Source organism: Rhinatrema bivittatum, chromosome 1 (genome assembly GCF_901001135.1).
Source record: "Rhinatrema bivittatum chromosome 1, aRhiBiv1.1, whole genome shotgun sequence".
NCBI lineage: Eukaryota > Metazoa > Chordata > Amphibia > Gymnophiona > Rhinatrematidae > Rhinatrema > Rhinatrema bivittatum.
Window position 1 is genome coordinate 822547217 of NC_042615.1, and position 17405 is coordinate 822564621.

The 17405-nt window shown below is 44.4% G+C and overlaps 1 protein-coding gene across 1 annotated transcript in view; it reads right to left on the reverse strand.

Annotated features, from left to right (window-relative positions):
- Window positions 1-2041: 2041 nt before the first annotated feature.
- Window positions 2042-17405, reverse strand: part of LOC115073483 (CMRF35-like molecule 8) — a 44626-nt gene continuing 29262 nt past the window's right edge. Inside the window, exons 5-7 of the mRNA XM_029571930.1 lie at window positions 7762-7874; window positions 3691-3743; window positions 2042-2110 (exon numbers count right to left, since the gene is read on the reverse strand). Of these exons, the coding sequence (XP_029427790.1) occupies window positions 2042-2110; window positions 3691-3743; window positions 7762-7874 (235 nt within the window). The remainder of the gene's footprint in view (window positions 2111-3690; window positions 3744-7761; window positions 7875-17405) is intronic.

Consider the following 17405-nt stretch of genomic DNA (forward strand, 5'->3'; position numbering starts at 1 on the left):
ACGCAGAGAAACCAAAATGGAATTTCATTTTGGCTCATACATGGTATCTGCCCCAGGTACTCCCAGCATTTTCAAGGTCTGGGAAATCAGGACCGGCAGTTCATCTCTATGGAAAAACCGTAGCATAATCCTATATGGTTCTAATTCTGGAGAAAATGTCACCATCCTCAAGAGAGTCAGGATCAATGTCAACATCCATGCCATCTGGATCTCTATTGGGTAGTTCCACTGCCATTCTAAGTATTCCGGTGCTTACCAGTAGTTCCAGGAAAGGTTTGCACCTGCAACTCTGCCCTGAGAGCATTGGACCGGAATGAGGGCTGCACCTGAAGAAAGGATTGCAATCCCTGGAAAAACTCTACCCATGAAAATGTAGAAGTATCCAGACCAGGAGGTACCTGAAGTGTACTCACTGAGCTGCCTTCCCCTGCTCAAGAACCAGTTAGAGGAGTTCCAAAATCAGGCGCACCACCTGAAAAATCTTTACCTATACCTGCATCTCGTTGGGAAGAACCAGACTTAGTGAAATTAAAGAAAGATAATTCTCCCTGAACCTCCAAACAGTGCTGGAATAAGTCAGCAGGCACTCCTGGTTGAGATGTCCGAATATGACACACAGTGCAAAAATAAGATGCTTAGGTTTCATAGATATAAGTGCCATTAGACCAGCAGCTTGTTGATTAGTGGCTGGAAGTGTGTGTCTAGCTTTTGTTTTTTTAAGCATCCAAAAATTCTAGGCATCCAACCTAGGCATTCAAAAATTAGGCATCCAGCACCTACATTTCTCACAACTAGGCATCCCTGTTATGGTCCCGGGCCGTGCCCTGGTCCCTCCACTTACCTCGGGGATGGCCCGGGCCACTGCAATGCTTCCCCGGGCCTGCTCGACCCTGGCTGTGGCACTCCCTCTTCGAGAGAGACGCTGTCGTTGCTATGCGGCTGGCCCTGCCCCGTAGGCGCGCACGCGCGCGTGTAGGGGCCAGCACAGGAAATGCAGCCCTGCCCTGGGATGATGTCAGACGCTCCCAGGATATTTAATAGGGATGTGCAGAGGGACACCATACGTTGCATTCGGGATTCGTATTTGTCATGGGGCAGATACGTTGCATTCGGCAAGGGGGCCCCCGATACGTACATGTGTTAATTATTATTCGTTTCCTGGCTAAAATTGAATTAAGTACAAACCCCGACCCTCCTGACCCCCAAGACTTACCAAAACTCCCTGGTGGTCCAGCGGGGGGGTCCGGGAGCCATCTCCTGCACTTGGGCCGTTGGCTGCCACTAATCAAAATGGCACCAATGGCCCTTTGCCCTTACCATGTGACAGGGTATCCATGCCATTGGTGAGCCCCTGTCACATGATAGGAGCAATGGATGGCCAGCGCCATCTTGTGCTCGTACCATGTGACAGGAGCTGACCAATGGCACCAGTAGCCCCTGTGACATAGTGAGGGCAAAGGCTATCGGCGCCATTTTGATTAATGGCAGCCAACGGCCCAAGTGCAGGAGATGGCTCCCGGACCCCCCCGCTGGACCACCAGGGAGTTTTGGTAAGTCTTGGGGGGTCAGGATGGGGGTCCTGAGGGCATCGGGACATCTGAGGAACCCTCCCCCCCCCCCCCCCGGCAAACATCAAGAGCAAAGTCCCCCTCTCGAGAGAGGCAGAGAGGAATCTCCACAAGCCAGGCACAGTGGGGATCTCGGCAAGGCTGCAAAGAGGGGGGGAGGGGCAGCAATTAAAATCAGCTGGGCTGCCGGGGCTGCAGGAGCGGAGGCAGAGCGTGAAGTCTGCACCCTCCTGAACTCTCTCAGGGACTGCCAAAAGTAAGTTAGAAACTTTTCTCCCGTATAGAACTCAAAGACCCCCCCCTTTTTTTTTTTTTTGTAAAGAAGGCAGGGAAAAGCTCTCAGCAGGCAGTCTTAAAGGAATTCAAACCCCGTGAGGGGAGAACATTATGGAGGGAGAGGGAGCTGAACAGGGGGAATGACTGGCACCACCAATATCCACCCCTGCAGCTGAGGATCACCGGGAAAAGGGAGGCTAGGCTAAATAAAACAAGGGCAAAGCCCCCCTAGGCCCCCGCAAGAGCAAGGAGATAGGAACTGTCTCCTGTACAACAGAACACAAAGTTCAAACACAGTAGAAATTTCCTTTTTTTTTTTTTTTTTTTTTTTAAACAATGAAGAGAAATACTTGCTTGTTCCAGTCAACTTGAGAAGAAAAGGTATAAAGAATCCCCAAAGGGACAGATAATAAGGAAACCAGGGAACCACAGGGTGAGCTGTTCCACCTGCTGGAGACAGACAAATACTGAAGGGTTACAGGATAGGCTCTGTCCTCATATAGGACACTAGAGATGTGAATCGTGTCCTCGATCGTCTTAACGATCGATTTCGGCTGGGAGGGGGAGGGAATCGTATTGTTGCCGTTTGGGGGGGTAAAATATCGTGAAAAATCGTGAAAAATCGTAAAAAATCGAAAAAAACGTAAAATCGCAAAACCGGCACATTAAAACCCCCTAAAACCCACCCCCCCCCGACCCTTTAAATTAAATCCCCCACCCTCCCGAACCCCCCCCAAATGACTTAAATAACCTGCGGGTCCAGCGGCGGTCCGGAACGGCAGCGGTCCGGAACGGGCTCCTGCTACTGAATCTTGTTTCTTCGGCCGGCGCCATTTTCCAAAATGGCGCCGAAAAATGGCGGCAGCCATAGACGAACACGATTGGACGGCAGGAGGTCCTTCCGGACCCCCGCTGGACTTTTGGCAAGTCTTGTGGGGGTCAGGAGGCCCCCCCCAAGCTGGCCAAAAGTTCCTGGAGGTCCAGCGGGGGTCAGGGAGCGATTTCCCGCCGCGAATCGTTTTCGTACGGAAAATGGCGCCGGCAGGAGATCGACTGCAGGAGGTCGTTCAGCGAGGCGCCGGAACCCTTGCTGAACGACCTCCTGCAGTCGATCTCCTGCCGGCGCCATTTTCCGTACGAAAACGATTCGCGGCGGGAAATCACTCCCTGACCCCCGCTGGACCTCCAGGAACTTTTGGCCAGCTTGGGGGGGGCCTCCTGACCCCCACAAGACTTGCCAAAAGTCCAGCGGGGGTCCGGAAGGACCTCCTGCCATCCAATCGTGTTCGTCTATGGCCGCCGCCATTTTTCGGCGCCATTTTGGAAAAAGGCGCCGGCCGAAGACAACAAGATTCAGTAGCAGGAGCCCGTTCCGGACCGCTGCCGTTCCGGACCGCCGCTGGACCCGCAGGTTGTTTAAGTCGTTTGGGGGGGGGGGGTTCGGGAGGGTGGGGGATTTAATTTAAAGGGTCGGGGGTGGGTTTTAGGGGTTTTAGTGTGCCGGCTCACGATTCTAACGATTATAACGATAAATCGTTAGAATCTCTATTGTATTGTGTTCCATAACGGTTTAAGACGATATTAAAATTATCGGACGATAATTTAATCGTCCTAAAACGATTCACATCCCTATAGGACACCCTTTCAGTTTTGGTCTGTCTCCACCTGCTGGAAAGGAGGCTCAACCCATGGTCTGGACTGATCCGGGTACGTATAGGGAATTGGAGTTAAGTGCAGTTATCATAACAACTGGCAGATAAGTATGGGTGGGAATAAAATGTTGCTTTTTTGGTTTGCCTGCTTAATGAAGACCAGGCCCACCCCCACTGTTCTGTGATCTTCTTACCGGGACAGAGGAGGCGACGTTCTCATTACCGCCTGTCCTGTTTTCTTTCATGGCTGAAACAATTGGATAATACTGAATATCAACATTCAGATACAAATTGTACAGAAACCAAAATAAGCAATCATTGGGGATACAGCAAATAAGAGGGAATTCATCGGAGGCAGAGAACTATATAATTAATTGAAATTATTTATAGTCTAAAATGCTATTGCACAATATCATACTTGGATAATTCTTATACTGGATCAGTGAATGATATTGAAGACAGCAGGGATTCTGGTTTTCTCCAGGACAATAAAACATGAAAAGCCTTGTAGGGTCAGACCGGTGCTCCGTCAACCCAGCACCCATCACTGACTGACAGGCAGCAAGCAGAAGTCAAAGCCCTAGGCTCACCTTTGTTGCAACTCCGTTTCCTGATTTTCGGGTTTTGCATGAAATCTCTGGCAGTACTCTAAGGGTTAGTACATTCAGCACATCAAAATGGTTTTTCTTAAGCATCTTCTCTTGTGACCGTCTTTTCTCCTTCAGAATGAGGGCTTTTATGGGGGAAAAAACACTCACCCCAGTGCACATAATCATTCTCAATGGGTGGGAGAATCAGGCTGAGGAAAGGAAGATCTATACAACAGGTGCTGCCATTTCCAGGTAGAGAAACCTATGTCTTTTGTTTACTTTTTCAAAGGTTGGTAATGGGGACAAAAACCCCCCATTTTATCAAAGTAAAAAAAAAAAAAAAAGAGATCAAATGTGGGAAAAGCACCCTAAAACTTCAAAAGAGGCTACCAGTAACAGTGACCTAAACCCTTGATGGCATCTCGTGCCAAACAGGAACCCAGAGTGGCATTCGTATCCTACGGCAGCAAGAAGGGGGAATGAAGCAGAAAAGGTGGCAGTAAAAACCCTCCAAGGCGGGCACTGATAAAGGGGCCCAGCAGCACGAAGAGCGGCTTCAAGGCTCCAAAACAGCACGAGAGGCGCAGAGCAGCCCAAACTGGAGAGCTGTTAGGTGTGGGGTACGACAGCAAGGCACGGCGGCAAAGAGAACGCCAGGGTGTAAGGTCTGGGCATGGAAGCAAAGCAGAGTGGCACCAAGACGGGCGAGGTGGAATTTAGATCTTCTTGTAGAACGGGCTTTCCACACGTGAAGGATATCATTGTTAGCGTATTGCAACCGTTTCTAATGTGGTGTATTTTTCCTGCAAAGCGGTGAGGGATGTTTTATTTAGAAACCATTTCCCACATCACGGAGCTGCCCTCAGCCTGTTCCATTTCCTGATTTGGGGGTTTTACATGAAATCTCTGGCAGTGCTGTAAAGGTAGTACATTCAGAACATCAAAATGGTTTTTCTTGAGTATCTTTTTGCCTTGTGCCATTCTTTTCCCTTCAGAATGAGGGTTTTTTTTTGGTCAAAAAAATCACCCCAGCTTATTCAATCATTCTCAATGGGGTGGGAGAACGAAGCTGAGATTGTGGAGGGACAAGATTTAGGTGCAGGACTACTTCTTTGGTTGTTGCTAACACTGCCAACCTGGCCAATTTTGCTCTGCTTTCCCCTATCCCTGACATAATTGATTCAGTCATTGGGGATATGATGATTAAATGATTTTATATTGTGCAGTGGTTCTGTAATGCCCACTGACTGTGCCAGTCCCATGCTAAGGTACAGAATTAGATAAGTTTTAAAAACATTGAGGTCCATTTTTTTAAAAAAACCCTGAACATTTTGCCCAGAGTCAGCTAGAGACTTCTGTAGTTCTTTTAAAGTAATCTAAGGCCTTTTGCGTAACCTAGGGATTAATCCAGCTAAAGATGTCTGCAGGCTCAGCATTTTATTTCCATATATTAAAAAATGTTTAAGAGCAATGATTAAAATATGGACTAAATGAAGGAAGAGAATAATATCTCTTTAGCCACTGAGACAAGAGAAATAAGTCCTAAAGTTTGAGGTCCAAATATAGTTGATCATATCTGCATATTTAATTCAATTTGTTGTTGCAAGGCTGTATATGAGATACAGAATGTCACAGGAGATTTTATTGACAGTGTCCTTTTGTGCCAAACTATTTCCTCTTTACAATGGTGAACCTGGCAATGCTACAAAGGATATTCAAACACTTTGGGTTTTTCTTTTTGACAGTAGAAAGGCTTTTGCAAATCGATTTCGTAAAACATTATTTTCTTCAGAAGATGTTATGTATTTGAAGTTCAATAATTAAAGAGAGAACACCCATCCAGACCAAAGAATATTTTTTAAAATGTCTACATTTACAGTGAGTTCATATAAAAAGTGTGACCTGATAAACGACTAATATTTTGGGTTCCCCTTTAAACAATGTATGCTTTCCAAAATGGGGGTGGGGTGAGAATAAAAGTCATGTGTGGAAGAGCAAGGACGCCATTGGCAAAAAGGTTTTACTCTGCGCATCCCTGTGTTCAGAATTTTCCTGATTCAAAGTTGGTGACCCTACCCTCAGTTGACGACAGCACTGACAGCGACCGGCACTTAGTATTCAGTTGTCCGTTGTGTTTACAGTGAAGGGACCATTCTTTACTTAGCTAGCGCCATCCTTTTGAATATTGACCTCACACAGAAATCAAGGCAAGGAGATTCCAATTTCACATAACATAAAAGTAAAATGAAACACTCAATGTGCAGTAGAATCCCAAATAAATTGGGTTAATAAATAAGGACCTAGAAATCAAATGTAGATATTCGCTATCAACCCAACTCAGCCAACAACAAAGCCCTAAATACCTGAAGCAAAACATCTGGAGAGAGCTCATGTAGAAACTAAGTGTCTCCCGGACAAGCTAAACTTCAGCACATGAAACAAAATAAATGCCTTCAATTATCAGGCAAAAACCTGGCAGAACCCCACAGAATGGGAACTGGGCAACAAGACATACAGTAAGTCATTAAAAGCCGTTGCCAAGGCAGAACGGTCATCAGCATACAGGTAGCGAGAACGCCATAATTAATGGGCAAACGCATGGAAGAAGTGCCAGGATTTCCAAAGGGAAAAGTTCCGGGACAGCCCTGGGGGTGGTTTTACACTGGAAACCCCCTCCTTCTCCTCAACCATTGATATACGTTTATTTTAAACAATGTTATATTCCCACCCCATCTCCAGAGACGCCAGCACCACAGCCTTTCTGTCTCACTCAAGGAGAATCGAGCCAGTGCGACAAAGGAGGTGATTTCTCAATTAAATGCTTTGCTCTCGTAGGCCTGAAAGCAAATTTTCAAGAAGAAAACGCTCCTTGAGGTTTCCAAAGGAAAAGCTGGGGGGGCCGCTGTCAGTGCAGGCCACCTCTGTGCCCGCGTGCTTTCATGCGGGGGTAAAGAACTTGTGCCAGTTTCACAATCGCATCCCTCCGCATACACGACTGGGACCGCCCCGCCCCAAATCTCCAGCCCTGCCCCCAGCCCCGCCCATTTACGGCAGACATTAGACTACGTGCCATATCACACAGGAATGTGCATTTTCAGCCAGGTTTTGGGGGGTAGTTCTCAAAAAGTTTTTTTTAGGTGAATTAACATAAAAGCTTTTGAAAGCCACCCCTGACAATGACTTAAATATATGAGTAATTATAATTTTAGGCCTAGAATGGAAATCTAGAGGTCAATATTCAAACACCTGCTGATTGGGTAAGTTAACAGAATAAAGCTTTTTAGTATATTTTATCCAGATATACAGTGGAATTTAAACAAATAGGTGTTCCACTGAGTATGTCCAGACAACGTTAGCTGAATTAACTTATCTGGCTAATTATGGGGTACATAATTTTCTACCAAACTTACTTGGCTAGCTTTAGCTGGCAAGCACAGAATATCATGATTGATTGGGTAACCTTTAACCAAGTCTCAGGAAATCCTCGGACAATGCCTATATTTAATCCTAAATTTTGTGCAGACAATGATTTGCCAGGATAAAATATTGCCATTGAGCAGCGAAAAACCTTTAAATGCTGGCATTTGTCTGGTTAACTTCATAAGGCAGCTGGAAAAACTATTTGACCAATAACCTCCACAACCAATTAGGCAATATAATTCAATCTTTTCTTACCCTTCTTTCTCCTATGAATCCGTATTAAAATCACAATACCAAGAGCAAATAGCAACAGGAGCAGAAGGATGACTGGAATCAGAATATGGAAATTATCCAAGAAACCAGAAGTCCTGAAAGAGAAAGATACAAATAGGTTTATCTTCTAGCTCCTCTATAGTGTAAGAGAGTAAAACACTGTGTATTAGTTATACCAGCACATCCCCCTGCACTGTCTAGTGTGAGAGAATGAGATGCTGTGTATTAGTTACACCAGCACATCCCCCTGCACTGTCTAGTGTGAGAGAACGAGATGCTGTGTATTAGTTACACCAGCACATCCCCCTGCAAGCAATCAAATTAAGTGACAGATTCCAGGAGAGAGGTTACCCTACTCGTGTCATTAAAAGACCATACAAGAGAGCCACCTTTTCGGACAGGGATCAATTATTACAATATAAACAAAAGAACGAAGTTTCCAATTTAATCTGCGTTTTACCATACACTAATCTCACAACTCATATTAAAACAGCCATTTTAAACAACTGGCATGTTTTAAGTCCCCATGCCATATTTCAGGATCCCCCCCATGTTTGCATACCCTCATGGGACTAACATTAAACAGAGAGTAGTAAGGGCGGTCACAAAAGTATTCTCTTACCCCCCAACACACTGGACAAATTCCACTGTGGTAGTTGTTCTTTTTGTTCTCAGGCACATGTTGGCACTCATTGGAAACACCCTCAAACTGGGATTCCAGGTTTTCATTAAAACAAGAAGTACTTGTAATACTGAATGTGTGATTTATGCCCTACAATGCCCCCTGCAAGAACAATCTATGTGGGACGTACCAAACATAAATACGCATCCGTCTCACAGAACATCGGAGCAGGATAAATAACAAAGACATAAAAGCACCTGTAGTCCAACACTGTATTTCACACACACACACGTTCTCAGATTTTAAGTGGGTCATACTCGAACACATCCCCCCGAATTGGAGGGGGGGAGATCGCTCTACTCTATTGAATTATAAGGAGAATCAATGGATCTTCAAGTTACAGACTGTAGAGCTACATGGACTGAACGAAAAGGTGGAATGGTTTTCTTTGGTCTAAAACGTTCTTCTTAACATCAGGGCCGCCCTCGTTCGTTCTGTTTTAATTATTTAATTGTTAAGAATTCCCCAAGATGGCCGCCGCTCTGATGTCATTTTCCTTTTTTGGTGTTAGCCCCTCAAGGGTTTCCCATGTTACGTCAATTTCCATCTATGGACATGACCATATTTGGGATTCCGTACGTCACTTCCTGCAGATGAGTTAATCGACGGAATCCCTTTAAAATCGGCATTTTCCTGGCGCTCAAGCTGTCAGTTTCTAAACGGTATGCTGGCAGGTGTCATAGTCATAGCACATATAAGTACTGACATTCTCAAATGATATACCAAAGACTTTAGGAGTATTATCAAGTATATTCTCTCAAGAATTTTTCACCCGTTGCAGTACACAAATATTCGCTGTTCCTAAATTAAGAACTGACCAGAAATGCTAAGTAAGTCTGCACTTCCAAACCGATCGCCATTGTAATTTTATAGCCTGTTGGCATGCTAAGAACTCTCACATTTTTGTTTTCTCACGCAGAGGTATATAGATGGCTTGCTCTCACCTGAAGGTCCCTGAAGAAGGAGTAGTAACAGACTCCGAAACACCAAGGTGTCGGAGGAAACACTTCAGGACTATTTTTGCCATCTTTTTCTGCGTTGATTTAAGATAAGTGCACACACTAGTAACTCAAATTATACAGTGGTTGTACCATGTCCTTTAGCGCCTGATGGTGCAAAACAAAATGTTTATGCAACCCATGATTATACCAGCCACCAGAATATCATAGGCTTTCAACCAAATAAGCCACAAATAAACTGAGCCTATTTATGAAGGTTGCTATACACATGTCATGCTCATGTAACCTATGCAGGACCTGTCATACATGATCTTGATGTTGGTCCAATTGTCTTAGAAAAATAAGAATATCATCCAAGTATACAACAAAATGTGAATATAAAAGATCTCAAAATATGTTCATTCACCATGACTTGGAACACAGCCGGAGTGTTACATGGTCCAAATGGCATAACTAAGTACTCATAGTGGCTGTCTCGTGTATTGAATGTGGTTTCCCATTTGTCTCCTTTTCGGATTTGAATCAAGTTGTAGGTTCCTCTTAAATCCAGATAGTAAATATTTGAGTTCCCTTGAGTCAATCAAATACTTCAATAATAAGTGGCAAAGGATATAGATTCTTTTTGGTAATGGCATTTAGTCCTCGATAATCAATACAGAGTCATAGAGACCCATTCTTCTTCCCGATGAAGAATAGTCTGGCTCTCGCTGGGGATGAGGATGGTCTGATAAAGCCTCTGGCCAAGTTATCTTGGATGTATTGTGTCATGGCTTCTGTTTCCAGGGCTGACAGTGAGTATACTCTCCCCTGAGGAGGCATCTTCCAGGAATTAGTTCAATGGAACAATCATAGTCTCAATGTGGGGGCAAAGTCTCTGCTCGTTTTTTGCTGAAAACATCAGTGAAGTCTGCATAGGGGGATGGGCAGCCTCAGGAAGGGTTAGAACAGCACACTGAAGTTCAAGCATTTGGACCTTCACTTGTGCTAAACAGTGTTCATGGCACATGGGGGCTCCATTTAGCCATGAGGGGACAAGAAGCCACATAGTGACCAGGACGTTTCCTTAGAAGAGATCTTGAGGTGATTCTCTTTCATGGGTTCCTCAGACAAGGTTCTAGATTCCAGGGGTTTGGCCAGAAGAAAACATGCATTGGAAGGTGGGGGCTAGTTGGATTGGTTGATGGGTCGAAGGCCTCTCTCGGCACCATTCCAAAGTTATGTATAAGAGCCTACCCCTGACTCTTTAACTGTTGTTTTTATCCTAAGCACTACGTTCCTTTAGACCTTTCTTTTCTAGCAGTCTTGTTCCAGTTTACCACCCTTGTTGAATGTAACTTTGTTCTTCCTGTTTTATCTACGGTTTTGTTACAGTTCCCCCTTTTGGTGTAAACTGATCTGATATGGTCCCCAACCATGAAGGTCGGTATAGAAAAAGTGTTAATAAATAAATAAATAAAAACTGTAGATCTACATGGATTGCTAGCTAAATTAGATCTTCCAATTAAACTGGTAGTTCCCGTCCTGGCCAACTCATCTTTTACGTTCTCGGCTAGCCCTTGCCGGAAGATGGCCATAAGGCTATCATCTCCCCACCATAATTCAAAGGCCAAGGTTTCAGAAATGTACAGCATACTCCCTGACAGAACGAGGTTCCTTGACGGCTTTGTAATAGATCAGAAGCTACAGAGTGGGAACGTTCAGATTCATCAAAGTTCAGACAAAAATCCTGAAGGAAATGATCCAAACCTTCCAATAGGAGATCCTCTCACTCCCAAAGCAGGGACACCCAAGCCAAGGCTGAGCCTTTGAGAAGAGGACAGAATGAATGTAATCTGCATCTTGTTAGAAACACCTGGAGTGAAAAGTGCATGCGACACTGATTAATAAATCCCCTGCATTGTCAAGGATCTCTATTGACTCATGGAGGAGGCAGTAACCAAAGAACAGAACTCACAGGTGGTATGAGAGGAGATGATGCTGGTACTGGTACAGAACGAGCATCCATTCACTCTGCAAGTCTTTCAAGGACCCCTGTTATCTGGTCCAACACTCCTTGTTGCTGCTGAACTCGAGTTGCCAGTCCAAGAATAGCTTGTAAGGCTATCAGGTCTACCGGGTCCATGACCTTGGCAAACTGTTAGGATTTTGTGAACTCTTAGGTGGTAGTAACTCACTACCACAGGTGGATCCCCCACTGAACCGTCAGGAGCTTACTTAAATCCAGTTGTCTTACCTTGGTGCTGACAGCTTGTAAGATCTCGGGAGTATCAAAGCAGGGACAGAGCCAGAACCAGGTGCAGGATTGAGGCAGGACGCAAACAGCAAGTCCAGAATCAGGTGAAGTAGTCAGGGCAGGAGGTAAACAACAAGTCCAGAACCAGGCAAAGAGTCGAGGCAGGGGGCATACAGCAAGTCCAGAACCAGATGAAGTCAGATCCAAGCTGGAGATGAACACAGGGACAAGGGCCCAGAGACACAAGGAGGCACCACAAGGCACTGACAAAGAGCAGACAGGAGACAAGGAAAGCCAAGGAGACAGTAATACTTGAAAAGAGTGGAAACAGCAGAGAAGGCAGACTCACAGACGCCCATTGCTGAGGCAAGGAACAGCAGGAAATGGCCCCTTTAATAGTTGCTGCAGCTGATTTATTTCCCCGAAACATTCGGAGATAGCACATATGGTCGGGGTCTGGCAGCATGCCTGCACCTGTCATGCGGGCAGGAGGTAGCTGCTGCCGCAGTCGGCGACAGTGATCAGCGTGGCAGCGTTCAGAACGACGGGGCAGAACCAGCACCGGATAAGTCTCGCAACGCGTTCTGAAACGTTACTGAAACGTAACTTCAAATTGATTTTTTTTCCCATGATGGCAGCTTAATACTGAGCAATTTTGAGAAGTCTCAGACTACTCGGTGCTGTCTGAGGTTTTTCCCCAATCTTAATCTTGATATCAAATTTTTTTTTACATTGACCCTCTTTTTCTCCATTCATTATTTCATTTCATTCATTTATAAAATTTATTAATCGCCTAACACTGTTAGGCCTAGGCGATATACAGAATACACACACATAATAAAAGCAAAATGAACAAGGTACATATACAGACAAAATAGTTTCATAGAAACTAAATAACAAAATGATAATAAAGCAACAATGCATATTGTCTAAAAAGAAAACAAAAAAAATCTCATCTAATATTCATGACCAAATACATTGACTTATTCAAGTATTTCCATTAACAATTGTACGCACGATTGAGCAAAAATTCCTTGAAAGATGTTTTAAATTTCTTAACATCTTCAATGGATCGAAGATCAATGGATCGTGTTCCAGTGATTAGGTGCTGCTATGGAGAAAGCTGTTTCCCTTGTACTATATAAATGGGCTAATCTCACAGAAGGAACCTCAAGTAAGTTCGTTGTGAGGACCTAAGTGTTCTGGCTGGCTTAGGGATCTGAAGTAAAGCATTAAACCAGAAATCAGAAGGTAAAACACGGAGTTTAAAGACTGTCATTCCTATCTTAAAAAATATACGCTCTATCACAGGCAGCCACTGACAGTCTACATAGAACTGGAGGTGATTCGATCAGAACGCTTAGAGGAAGACACTAACTGGCTGCTGAATTCATGCAGAAGCTGAAGTGAATGACTGAATTTTTAGGTAACCAATATAAAGACTGTTACAATAATCAATATGTGGAAAAATGATGGCCCGTACGACCATCAAGAAATCAGATTCATAACAATAAGGGGTAGATTTTCAAACCGCGCGAATTGGCGTACTTTTGCTGGCGCATCAGGCGCCAGCAAAAGTACGCGGGATTTTAGTAGATATTGCGCGTAGCCGCGCGTATCCGCTAAAATCCTGGATCGGCGCGCACAAGGCTATCGATTCCGTATAGCAGGCGCGCGCCGAGCCACGCAGCCTACCCCCGTTCCCTCCCCTCACCTTCCCCTCCCCTTCCCCTACCTAACCCACCCACCCGGCCCTGGTCTAAAACCCCCCCTTACCTTTGTCGGGGGATTTACGCCTCCCGGAGGCCCTCCTGCGTGCTGGGACGCAACCTGGGGGCGGGTCTGGAGGGCGCGGCCACGCCCCCGGGCCGCCCCGGCCCGTAACCACGCCCCGGGCCCGCCCCCGAATGCTCCAGACACGCCCCGAAAACGCTGCGCGGTTCGGGCCCGCCCCCGACACGCCCCCCTCGGAGAACCCCGGGACTTACGCGAGTCCCGGGGCTCTGCGCGCGCCGGTAGGCCTATGTAAAATAGGCTCACCGGCGCGCAGGGCCCTGCTCGCCTAAATCCGCCCGGATTTGGGCGGATTTAGGCGAGCAGGGCTCTGAAAATCCGCCCCCATTATGTTTTTAACCAACGAGTAATGAAATTCATACAGAAAAGAGAGTAACTCAATTGTTTCAGACCAGGACATCTGAACTTTTATGTAAAATTGGATGTCGTTCTGCATAGATTTTATACCCATCAGTAATGATAGCCAAAAGTTTAGCAATGGGGGCAAGATAGACATTAAACAACATCGCCGAAAGGGCGGAAACCCAGTCTTTACCTGTTGTAACTCAGAAGAAGAGTTGTTAAATTTGATGATTTGAGAACGATTGGACAAATAACTCTCAAACCATGCCAAAACTGACCCAGCAATTCCACACTCACGAAGACAGAATAACAAGATTTGATGGTCAATCGAATCAAAAGCAGACGTTATATCCAATGAAACCAAAACGAACTGTATGTCCACTATCAAGACTACGTTTAATAGAATCAATTAAGGAGATCAGAAGTAATTCTGTGCTTAAACCACGTTGGAAGCCAAATTGTTTTTCAGAAACCTTTAAAGCTTGAAGAAAAAGATTAGGATGTTTGGCTTAATGTAAGGTTTTAAAAGATCGTATCTAGGGAATGTTTATTGTTTAATGATTAAAACAATTATTAAAAAATGAATAAAATAAATTAAAAATGGTGTACATGTGAAATAATAGAGAAAATTTGCACGAGTAGGTTGTGTGTTTATTCATAGATTTGCCACTGGGATTAATTTAGATTCATCAGATACTGTGGGTCATTTTTATGGTGTCCATGTTGATTCAGTTATTAATCCAGCATATACCAGGGATGATGGAAAAACTTTTCCCAGCTTAAAAACCAGAATTTCCAAAAGTACTTCTCAGAATGCCCAAAAATTTAAATCTGTCATCCGACTTGTTGTTAAATGGGCGCAAGATCCAAATCATCAAAAATAATTTCTCCATATTTCTCAAAACTCTTCTTCGGATGACTAGGCCCTGAGGACCTGCTCAAAATACTCGCCTTCTCTCTTCACTAACCCTTTGCCACCAACCCTCTAGGCTTAGTGGACCTCGTCTTCTCTCTCTATATTTCCTTCTCTCTGACTACTGCACATTCTCTGTGGCAATTTAATAACTTGAAACCCATCCCAAACAGAAGATGACCCAAAAGCTGGAGAGGTGCAGGCTATACAAAAAGTCTACCTACAAAAATCGCAAGATATCCATAGGAAAAAAATATTTGTGCAGGTCGAATCCCTGCTGAACATCTTTGTGTCATTTTCCATCAACTTATCCACCTCTGTGCCACTTTAAGATCATCAGATGTCAGTCTTCTTTCATGCCTAAAAACATTTCATCCACTATACTGTATCAATCTCTTGGGTTTTTGCAGGCCAAATTCATGACTGCATTTTTTAGCATTAGATTTGATCTGCCAGACTCTAGACCATTATTCAAACTTTGCTAAATCCCATTTCATGTTTTCCAGCCACACCTTCCTGGCTATTTACCCTGTTACAGATTTTGGAATCATCTGCAAAATGACAAAAAATTGCCAATAGTTCCTCCACAATTGCACTTAGGAAAATGCTGGAAAGAATCAATCCAAGAACTGATCCCTGTGGCACACCCATAGTAATTTCACCCTCTGCAGAGTAAAACTCTGTTTACTACCCATTGTTACCTCCTACACAGCCAGTTCTAACCCAGCCAGTCACTTTAGGGACCCATACCAAGGGTGCTAGGTTAATTTATGTCACCTATATGGAACCGTGTCAAGTACACTATTTTTTTTTCACTTTGCCATACTGGGTCAGACCAAGGGTCCATCAAGCCCAGCATCCTGTTTCCAACAGTGGCCAAACCAGGCTACAAGAACCTGTCTAGTACCCCAAAACTAAGTATATCCCATGCTACTGATGCTAGTAATAGCAGTGGCTAATTTCTAAGTCATCTTGATTAATAGCCATTAATGGACTTCCTCCTCCAAGAACTTATCCAATCCTTTTTTAAACCCAGCTACACTAACTGCACTAACCACATCCCTGGCAAACAAATTCCAGAGCTTAATTGTGCGTTGAGTGAAGAAGAACTTTCTCTGATTAGTTTTAAATGTGCCCCATGCTAACTTCATGGAGTGCCCCCCTAGTCTTTCTATTAATCTGAAAGAGTAAATAATCGAGTCACATCTACCCGTTCTAGACCTCTCATGATTTTAAAGACCTTTATCATATCCCCCCTCAGCTGTCTCTTCTCCAAGCTGAACAGCCCTAACCTCTTCAGCCTTTCCTCATAGGGGAGCATCTTTATCATTTTGGTTGCCCTTCTCTGTACCTTCTCCATCGCAATTATATCTTTTTTTGAGATGCGGCAACCAGAATTGTACACAGTATTCAAGGTGCGGTCTCACCATGGAGTGATACAGAGGCACATTTAGCACTCTCCCCTGATGCAACTTTCTGGTCACTCAATCAAAGAAATTGATCAAATTTGTTTGACCAGACCTACCTCTGGTAGAGTCATGCTGTCTCATATCTCATAATCCATTGGATTCCAGAAACTGCACTCTCCTCATCTATTTTAGCTCATACAGATTTCAGAATAAGTGGCCAGTAGTTCCCAGCCTCCTCCTTCTTTTCACTTTTGTGGCTAGGAGCTGCATCTGCCTGTCTCCAGTCTTCTGGAACTACCCCTGATGCTAAAGAAGCATTGAAAAGGTCACCAGCGGAGCTGCCAAAACCTCTCTAAATTCCCTTAGTACTCTCATATATATCCTGTCCGGTCTCGTTGCCTTATCTACTTTAAATTTAGCTAGCTCCTCACGAAACCACTTTTCTGAAACTTGATTGAGGTTTATCTCACTTCCAGTCCTATTTGTGTTTGTTTTATGTGGCTCTGCTCCTGGCCCTTCCACAGTAAACACCAAACAGAAATATTAATTAAGCAATTCTGCTTTCTCCTCATCAGCCTCTACATATTCCTTCCTTTCAACTCTTAATCTCACAATGCCACTTTAGCACTTCCTCCTATCATGAACATATCTATAAAAAAAAAGTCTTGTCACTCTTGTTTTCCCATATTTTCTATTTTTTAATTCCATTTGCATCTTTGCATTCCTGACTACTTTCCCTGTTTCTCTTAGCTTTTCTAGGTATTGTCACCTATCTTGCTCTTTCTGCAATCTCTTGTAGTTTATGAAAGTTAACCTTTTATCCCTTACATTCTCAGCTGCTTCTTTAGTAATACACAGTGGCCTCTTTTTTTCTTTTCCTTTATTTTCATAACAAAAGGGTAAGTTTCCCTTATAATATCTCATTTTAGTTTTGCCCACTGCTCTCCTACTTCCCCTAGATTTTTCCATGCAGCTAATGACTCCTTCAGGTACTCCCCCATTTTAACAAAGTTAGCTTTCCTGAAGTCGAGAACCCAGGACTTAAAATGAACTGGACCTGGTGCCCTCCTGTCCTCTAATACTGAACCTCAGCAACCAGTGATCACCGGATCACATCAGGAACACTGTCTCCATTGGTAAGCACCAGGGCCAGTATCGCTCCCTCTTGTGTGGGGTCTGTACCCGCTGAAGGAACAGATCTCCCTGCAGAGAATCCTGGATACTACATACACATGTGCTCTGGGTGTTTGAGTGATGCCAGCTGCTTCCATCTGCTTACTGTTTGTGCTTGCAC